General features: G+C 52.9%; 1 protein-coding gene across 1 annotated transcript in view; it reads right to left on the reverse strand.

Moving 5' to 3' along the window:
- Positions 1–10,000, reverse strand: part of cacna1g (calcium channel, voltage-dependent, T type, alpha 1G subunit) — a gene marked incomplete at its 5' end in the record, with an annotated part of 44,851 nt that overhangs the window by 6,086 nt on the left and 28,765 nt on the right. Inside the window, 7 exon segments of the mRNA XM_076171821.1 lie at positions 3,153–3,581; positions 3,712–3,833; positions 3,941–4,019; positions 4,094–4,164; positions 5,568–5,701; positions 6,506–6,615; positions 6,709–6,860. Of these exon segments, the coding sequence (XP_076027936.1) occupies positions 3,153–3,581; positions 3,712–3,833; positions 3,941–4,019; positions 4,094–4,164; positions 5,568–5,701; positions 6,506–6,615; positions 6,709–6,860 (1,097 nt within the window).

Here is a 10,000-nt window from a genome sequence, read left to right on the forward strand (position 1 = left end):
ACAGACGAGAAGCTGATGGTGAAGAACAACGTGCAGCTGCTGTGCCGAGCATGACGATGAGGTCACAGCAGGACGGTTAGTACAGGAAATGATGATGTCATGAGGGTCAGGAGGGTCAGGAGGGCTCAAACATCATCTGATGGACAAGATGGGGAAGAACGAGAAGGAACTGACACTAAATAATAATCTCCCTAAAAGCACAACCCCATCATCAAACTCACTAACATGGAGGCTAACATGGAGGCTCACTAACATGGAGCCTCACTAACATGGAGGCTAACATGGAGGCTCACTAACATGGAGCCTCACTAACATGGAGGCTAACATGTAGGCTCACTAACATGGAGGCTAACATGGAGGCTCACTAACATGGAGGCTAACATGGAGGCTCACTAACATGGCGCCTCACTAACATGGAGGCTAACATGGAGGTAACATGGAAGCTCATTAACATGGAGGCTCATTAACATGGAGGCTCACTAACATGGAGCCTCACTAACATGGAGGCTAACATGGAGGCTCACTAACATGGAGGCTAACATGGAGGCTCACTAACATGGAGGCTAACATGGAGGCTCACTAACATGGCGCCTCACTAACATGGAGGCTAACATGGAGGTAACATGGAAGCTCATTAACATGGAGGCTCATTAACATGGAGGCTCACTAACATGAAGGTAACATGGAGGCTCATTAACATGGGGGTAACATGGAGGCTCACTAACATGGAGGCTAACATGGAGGCTCAGTAACATGGAGGTGACATGGAGGCACACTAACATGGAGCCTCACTAACATGGAGGCTCACTAACATGGAGGCTAACATGGAGGCTCACTAACATGGAGGCTAACATGGAGGCTCACTAACATGGAGGCTAACATGGAGGCTCACAAACATGGAGGCTAACATGGAGGCTAACATTGAGGCTAACATGGAGGCTAACATGGAGGCTCACTAACATGGAGGCTAACATGGAGGCTCACAAACATGGAGGCTAACATGGAGGCTCACTAACATGGAGGCTAACATGGAGGCTAACATGGAGGCTCACTAACATGGAGGCTCACTAACATGGGGGCTCACTAACATGGGGGCTAAAATGGAGGCTCATTAACATGGAAGCTCACTAACATGGAGGCTCACTAACATGGAGGCTCACTAACATGGGGGCTTAAATGGGGGCTCATTAACATGGGGGCTAAAATGGAGGCTCATTAACATGGAGGTGTGTCTGATGGGGATTGACCTTCTTGTCGGCGTTGTGCTTGCTGGGCCGGGGGGGCAGAGCGTAGTAGTGGCAGATAAAGCCGGACAGGTTGTCCATCAGACTCAACTCGCCCTCCATCGAACCCTGGATGACCAGGGAGACCGAGTCAAACAGCGCCCTCCGCTGGACACGCATGGACGGTGCAGAGAGGCGATGGCAGAGGGAAGACGGAGAGACAGAAGGAAAAAGTAGAGACAGTGGAGAGAGACATGGAGACACAGAGAGAGAGAAACATGGAGACACAGAGATGGACAGAGAGAGAGAGAGAAACATGGAGACATAGAGATAGACACAGAGAGAGAGAGAGAGAAACATGGAGACACAGAGATAGACACAGAGAGAGACAGAGAGAGAGAGAGAGAGAGAGACACACAGAGAGAGAGAGAGAGAGAGAGAGAGAGTGAGAGAGACACAGAGACAGACAGAGAGAGAGAGAGGAAGATGATGATGACAGAGAGCAGAATAGAGTCGATCAGGTGGAAACAAACAAATATAAACAGAGAGAAGACAAAGACTCAAAGTGCAAGAGTGAGAAATTAAAACTAAACAGCAACCAAACTCTTTCATTCATTCACATTTCTGATGCACTTCTCTGTAACTCATTTTACGTTTGGTTGTTTTTTCTGACCTTTTGGAGTTTAAGAAATAATAACAATATTTTACATTGAAACAAATTCAAACCTCACACCTGCCGCCACCAGGGGGCACTGCAGCCCCGTGGCAGGGCCACCAGGGGGCACTGCAGCCCCGTGGCAGGGCCACCAGGGGGCACTGCAGCCCCGTTGCAGGGCCACCAGGGGGCACTGCAGCCCCGTTGCAGGGCCACCAGGGGGCACTGCAGCCCCGTGGCAGGGCCACCAGGGGGCACTGCAGCCCCGTGGCAGGGCCCCACTGCTGCCACAGGGCCGGAGAGCAGTCTGCTATGTGACCGCACGTTAGAGAAGATGGATAACATCTTAGAGAAGCGCGTAACCATGACGATAACAGGACCTCTATTTCCTATCCCCAAAAGTTCCCTGATGTCTGGAAATAGCTGCAGTGAGCAACGAGACGCAGCTTCAGCTTTCCCATGGCACTCTGACCTCCCTGTGACTGGCATGTCCTCTGCAGGGACCAGCCACACACACACACACACACGCTACTACGACTGGTTTCTCTCACTGTTACACACACAACACCCCCGTTCCCCCCCAATAATGGATCAATATTGAGTGACACCACACTGAAGCACATGTATGTTCATCTGTTCACATACATGTGCTTCACGTGAGGGGAACAGCCAGATTGAAATGTGTTTACATGCAGAACTCTCTCCTAGAGTCTGATTGACACTTTAAATCCATCTCCAGTAGGATGTGGAGTGTTTATGTCCTAATATGGGCGTACACTCTATGGTTCCTTTGCATCTCCAGCACATCGCTTCACTCAGACGGCCTCCCGCTCGCCGGCCGTCCCTCAGCGTGGGCCTGAGGATGAACGGACGGTCTGGACCGGAGTCAGATCTAATGATCACAGACAGCGAGGTCATCTGAGCGACCTCGCCGCCCCCCGAGAGGAAGAGACCTCTGAGCATCTGTCGTGTCACGCACGGCGCCGCCTGCAGCCGCTGAGTGTAAACAGTCTGACGTCCACTTTACCCAAAGGCTCCTCTTGTGTTTCAATGTTGACTTTTACTGCAGTCAGCAGTTAGAAAAGAACTCATTGATTATTGATTTCCATTAATAAAGACAGAGACCGAAGTCAAACGCTCACAGACGAGCAGCTGAGCAGGTCAGCTGATCCACGACCCAGAGTGCACTACAACCAGATATCTGTGTTCAAGAATGGTCAGAATCCCCACCGAGACACACACACACACACACACACAGTAAGACGACTCCTCACCTCCTGTGGGGGCTCCAGGCAGGGGGGAGGCTCAGCTGTGATGTGTGAGTCTCTGATGATGTCAGCGGTGGGTGAGTCTGTGGGAGCCTCCCTCTCTCTCTCTCTCTCCCTCTCCCCTCCTCCGCTGGACCTCCGGGGCGACCCCCCCGAGCTGGACCGGTCAATGCCCAGCGTCAGAGCGTTGAGCTGGGGTGATCTCGGCACGCTGTCCCCGCCCCCCTCCGTCTGGAGCTCCAGCTCGAGCTCCGCCTCTAGCTCCGCCTCCTCCTTGGCCTCCTTGTTGCTCTCCTCCAGGTGCTTCATCAGGACGGCGATGACCACGTTGACCAGGACGAACTGAGCAGTCAGGACGAAGGAGACGAAGTAGAGAGGCGACACCACGGTGTTGTAGCAGGTGCCGGTGTCGGTGGCACAGTCCCGTAAAGTGTCCTGCAGAGAGACGGAAACATGAGGACGCGGGAAGACCAGAGAGACCAGAGAGACCAGAGAGACCAGAGACCAGAGACCAGGGACCAGGGACCAGCACACAGGCACGCATGTGTGTGTGTGTGTGTTTCACCTTCATTATGCCGTTCCAGTTGTCTCCGGTTGAAACTCGGAACAGCAGCAGGAACGCCATGCCAAAGTTCTTGAAGGTGGCGTAGCGACCCAGACCCTCACACTGGTGGAGCTCATCGCAAACTGAAGGGAGGAAGAACAGCGATGAAGATGATAGTAGAGTATTCTGTTGGTAATGAGCCAATCAGAGCGATGGATGGATGGAATGTGTCACGTGTCTGCGTCCTTACTCAGGTCACCAAACAGCTCCACACCCAGCGCCGCAAAGATGAAGAAGAGGAGCATGAAGAGGAGCCCCAGATTCCCCACCTGCAGAGACACGACAGGAAGTCACAGAGACCAACAATAAACAATAAAGGGGGGGGGTGAGTAAGGACGCGTACCTGAGGCAGCGCCTGCATCACCGTGTCCAGCAAGGCTCGCATCCCCACAGCCATCTTCAGCAGCTTCAGTACTGTGGGCGCAGACACACACACACACACACACACACACACACACACAGCATTAGAATGTTTCCATTTTGCAGCCTTACGTAACCAAACAGGGACTGGAGCCATCTGTGGCGCTGACAGAACTCCGGTGGGTCTGGAACAAAGCTGCACCAGCGTCTTCCTCACTCACAGATCCGTGTAGCTCCAAGCGTTTGGAGGCTTTGAATGGACCCTTATGGATCCGTGTGTGTGTGTGTGTGTGTGTAGATGTTCTCCTCCTCAGCTCTGCAGGTCTCTGATGGACTCTCATGGATCCATGTTGTTGTTTCTTCTACAGCACAAAGTTCTGCCCTCCACAATAAAAGCTCAGCATATCTCCTGGATTCACTCAGTGAGCTGTGCGATGCTGTAATGAGGCTAAGGTGTCAGTGAAACCTTCTGACCCACTACAGATACACAAAACCATTCAAGTTTACAAGCAGGCCAGGAAATCACTTTAAGGCTGAACCGGTCCAGAACTATCAGGGTCCAGGCAGAACCTGAAGAGGAGATGAAGCACAGCTGGTCTCTCAGGGACCCATTAGGGTCTCACACACACACACACACACACACACAGGGCGAGCAGGTGTCTGTTCAGTCATCTATACGTCCTTCCTTCAGCAATCAGGAGAAACAGATGAGCTCCTTTCCCTCATCACTTCTTTCCTCTGACCCTCCTCTTCATCACCCTCCTCCCCTCGCGCGCACGCATGCACATTCGCACGCATGCACATTCACACACACACACACACACACACACACACACACACACACACACACACACACACACACACACACACACACACACACACACACACACACACACACACACACACACACACACACACACACACACACACACACACGCTTTTCTTATCTTTTATTTCCTGGGCAGTAATCAGCCGGAAGCACAGAAGACGTTCAGCTCTTTATCCATCCTGACTCCAAACCCATCCAGAACTCATTCCTTTACTCTCTCTCTCTCTCTCTCTCTCCCTCTCCACCCCCCCCCCCCCCCCCCCCTCTCACTCCTACACACCCTGCTGTGTCCATTTATCTCCTTCTCATTCGCTTCGTCTCGACTCCAGCATCAATTCTCCTCATCTTTACCACTTATCTCTCTCTCTCCCTCTCTCCTTCTCTCTCTCTCTCTTTCCTTTCCTCTTCTCAGGATCTATTTTCAGGTCAGCAGTTATTCATCATTCCCTCTTCCTCCCCCTTCATATTCATTTATGAGGTATTTGCTCTGTGGCTGCTCTGGTTTCTGTGCAGCCTCATTCCTCTGTTCAACCTTTCACAGCCTGATGGTGGCGCTGTGATACCTTCTGAACTGTGAGTCACTTTGGTCTGTGTGTGTGTGTGTGTGTGTGTGTGTGTGTGTGGGTACCTCGTGCGATCCTCAGCACTCTCATGATGCGGATGATGGTGGGGTTGATGGGCAGGGAGGCGTTGACCTCGATCTCCTCCAGTGTGATGCCCATGATGGACAGCAGCACGATGGCCAGATCCAGCTGGTTCCACCTGCAGGCACAGAGACGCCAACGCTCAGAGACGCCAACGCTCAGAGACGCCGACGCTCAGAGACGCCGACGCTCAGAGACGCCAACGCATGGAGACGCACGGAGACACACGGGAACGTCAACATCTCCCCTCTCTCTCTCTCTATGTGCAATTCTAATAGATTTTCAAATTGATCATGGGGGGTCTTGGCTGAGCTGGTGTGTGTGTGTGTGTGTGTGTGTGTGTGTGTGTGTGTGTGTGTGTGTGTGTGTGTGCACTGAGGTAATATGAATGTTGGCCACTGCCAAAGCCAAAAATGTTAATGGTTACGTCTGGCAAACACAACAGACATCATGGGTCCCTTGGTAGTCAGCGCTGGACCATGATCACATTCTCTCTCTCTCTCTCTCTCTCTCTCTCTCTCTCTCTCTCTCTCTCTCTCTCTCTCTCTCTCTCTCTCTCTCTCTCTCTCTCTCTCTCTCTCTCTCTCTCTCTCTCTCTCTCTCTCTCTCTCTCTCTCTCTCTCTCTCTCTCCGTGTGTGTGTGTGTGCGCGTGGCAGTGTGGTTTCCAGTGGAAGCCAGGCATTTCAGAGCGGTGACATCATACAGTGCAGTGTGTTTTATGGGCGTCTAACGAGGCAGAGCGGCGTGCCAGAGCGGCGTGCCAGAGCACCTTTCATAAAGCAAAGTCCAGCTCGCCGAACGCAGCCTCACATTTTCCACATGAGTCAGGAGAGGAAGGAGAACGGCACCTTTATATTCAACCATCCACTCATACCAGCACCCTGGAGGAGCGCGTGGGAAAGGTCAGGACTGAACTCTGACCTGTCCTTAAAGAAGCGCCGGAAGCCAAACGCCACCAGCTTGAAGACGGACTCCAGGACGAAGATGAGGGTGAAGATGTAGTTGCAGATCTTGAGCGCCTCGTCCAGCTCCTGAGGATGAAAGGCAGCGTCACGTTACACACACACACCCACTACTTCATCACTCTCTCCTTGTGTCCTTGTGTGTTGTTGTGTGAGCGTCACCTTGGGTTGCTGGTAGTGCTCCATCGACATGGTGATGACGTTGAGCCCGATGACGATGGTGATGAAGAGGTCCAGGTAGTGGCTGGTGCACATCTTATGGATGAGCAGGCGAGTGGGGGAGTAATCTGAGTAGTAGGGTTTACTCTGAGCTTCTGTTTGAAGTCGGGAAAGGATGGGGGAGAGGGAGGGGTGAAGGAGGAGGAAGAGGAGGAGGGGTGGCAGTAGAAGAGTGAGATAGGACGTACAGCACTGTGACTCTACACTTAAGAATAGCTGAGGGCTGCTGCAGACTGCACCCCCTTTAAGACACACACACACACACACACACACTTACACACCCACACACTTACACACACACACATGTACAGTCACTCACATTAAGCATCAACGTTGAAGAGACGGTAAGAAGTTCAGGAGGAGGAGAATGGACAGAGATGAGAGAGGAAGGAGGGAGGAGCTGCGTCTGGTCTCAGACCTCAGACACGCTCACATGCACAGGACGCTCCAGTCCCAGACTGAGCCAGAGCTCAATCAGGCTAAGCTGTAAACATCAGGGCCACTGCAGCACTTTCTCATCCCACAGTCTCAGTGAGGAGGAAGAGGAAGCTTCTCTCATAACCAAGATCTCAGAGGAAATGGAGATGATCAAATATTGAGATGGTTGCAAATGCCGATATGCAAAGCATGTAGGCTGAGGGAGAGGAGGAGATGAGTGGGTGAGGAAGGCTGGAGTCCACCTCCTCCCTGGTCCTGATGATCAGGAGCCTCTTGTGTCCTGTGCATGTGAACACTGTGGGGGGTCTGCAGGCTGAGAGGAGACCCAGCCTGAGTCACAGAGAGAGGAGAGGGACGGAGTGGCCTCCAGGCATGACTAATCAAATCAGATCTCCTCCCAGAGTGAGCAGGAGGAGCAGATAAACAGTGTGGGAGCGACCTCGTGGAGGCAGCTGCTCTCTGAGGCTCTCCTGCTTCCACCCCCCCGGAATCCTATCTCCCATTCCCATCGCCACACTTCTCTGCCTCTCCTGGTCGCTGTGACTCGCCTCCTCTGGAAACACAGGAGAGAAGTTCTCTACGCTCATCCATCACCTCTTTCCCTCCATCCAGAGAGGGTGGAGGGGGGGAGGGGCCGGGGGCTGAGATGAGGGCGGGAGAGAGAGGGAGAGAGAGGGAGAGAGAGGAGGCTCAATCTATCACTTCATGGCTTCATCAGAGAAGGAGAGAAGGAGGAGGAAGAGAGCGCTCACAGCCAAACTCCTCTGGGTGCTCCCCGCTCCTTCTTCCTGCCCAATTAGCCCAGGTGTGCTCCGACAGCTGCAGCACAGCCGGGACGCCACAATCCCCATGAGTGTGCACGCCGTGTTAGTGTGTGTGAGCTTCCTGGTGGTTTCCCTGTAGTAGCAGAGGAACTCCACTCAAACATCAGGGAAGGAGACAGGAAGCTGAGCCTGAGTCTGCTCGCAGCCACGCTCCCCGAATGTTACTCCGTATCTACGTCTTTAGGGAATCACATGGGTCTCCTGAGATGAAGGCACAGGTCCAGGTTCAGTGTGTTCACAGTGGAGCCGTGTCTCCTCCCTCTGCCTGTGCTCGGCCCTATCTGGCTCTAACATTCTGTTGGTGAAGGTCACAGTCAGTCAGCTGCAGCGTAGACGCTTAGTCACCTTCATACCTGACCTCCGTTTGGCCGTGCGTCTCCTAATGTGTTGACAGTCTTACGTTTGTTTCACACTGCGGCTGCAAAGTGAAGAGCTGAAGCCAGATGATTCGCTTCCTGCCTAACACTGAACCCAGGGAGTCGTTGTAGGGAAGCGGTGAAGCTGGTGAGCATTAGCCTGATTATAATGGACGGAGCGGAGAGGCTGAGAGCGAACACCAGGTCGGGGGATAAGGGAGAAGACGGAGAACAGGAGAGAGGCAGAACCCTTTGGGCTGAAGCTCAAAGTGTCTCCAGAGGGCAGAGGAAGAAAAGGTGAAGGAAGCCAAATTGTTCTGCCTCAACTCCCCTGATCCAGCAGCAGAGCCGCTTAATGAGGAGCCGGGCTCTCCGCTCTCTCCTCGCTCCTCCTTTCTAAATGACTCTGTTATTTGCATGAGTAAAGACAAAATGGAGAGAAGTGAAATTGGCTGGAACAACGGCAAATTGATTCCGTGGCTTCTTCTCTGCTCCTTCCTCCGCTGACGTGCCTGAAGCCCCCTCTTCCTCAGCTGGGACGAGCCAGGAGGCCAGCTCGTCTTCATCCTTCACCCTCTGTCCAGGATGAGGGTCTCATGGGGTCAGATCTCATGTTTGTACACAAGCGTGTGACCCAAATGGAATAAATGTAGCTTAGTTATTCTGGGACTGAAACAGGCTGAGCTCTCCTCTGAACCTCCTCTCCTGTGTTTCCCTCAAGGTTCTGATGAACCTGAGGAGTTCTGAGGCCTGAAGACCCTCAGACGAGAGGGAGGAAAGATACAAACATGGTAATGCACAACATTCCCGTCCAGAAACAACCCACAGCCCAAATGCCTCTGTGCTCCGGAGCGGACTGCTCTGGAGCGGACTCACCTTAGGCTCCTACAGTTGGGGGGCGGGGGGGGGCGGGGGGAGAGGATTTGGTCTGGGGCGTTGTTTTTGGACTCGGCCACCCTCAAAAACATAATGCATACATTTCCGAGGCGGTCTTTGTTGGGAAATACAGACACATAAGAGTCCTAGAGCGGCACAGCACAGCACTATGAGCACACTGAGGGTGCTGTGGGCTCAGGCTGGGTCGGGCTGGATGTGTATGGGTCTGGAACACAGTGGACCTAGAGTATGTGGTGATCATGTGAGCGTCTGCAGCGTGAGGTGGAGGGGACGTGGGGTCGAGGATGAGCTGGACTCTGCTGGGTTCAGGTCTCCTCTGAATGAGTCAGAGGGACAGGCAGAGACTCAGATGTTTCAATGAGAGCACATCCTGTCTGCTTCTTCTGCTTCTTCTTCTGCTTCTTCTGTTCATGTTGGCGGTTGGTGAAGCAGCTTTGGTCTCAGGCCCCTGACCTAACAGTGAAGTTCACAGGGCTGCAAGGGTGAAAGGAACAGGTGTGTGGGAGGGGCTTCTGGGTAATGACAGATGTGTATGGATATTAGACAAAGAGGAATGGGAAGTTTGTAGTGGATGACAGAGAGTAATGAGGAAGAGGAGGGTGAGGGCTGTGAGAGCAGCTGCAGGGCACAAAGGTTCAGATCAGGGCCGGATCCACACTAACTGGGTAGATTTAGGATGTATTAGCGTCAAATAGTGCCAGCGGCTGCTTTGACGGCCCC

Source organism: Genypterus blacodes, unplaced genomic scaffold (genome assembly GCF_046128005.1).
Source record: "Genypterus blacodes isolate CSIRO-AG114 ecotype Tasmania unplaced genomic scaffold, CSIRO-AGI_Gbla_v1 ptg000272l_1, whole genome shotgun sequence".
Lineage (NCBI taxonomy): Eukaryota > Metazoa > Chordata > Actinopteri > Ophidiiformes > Ophidiidae > Genypterus > Genypterus blacodes.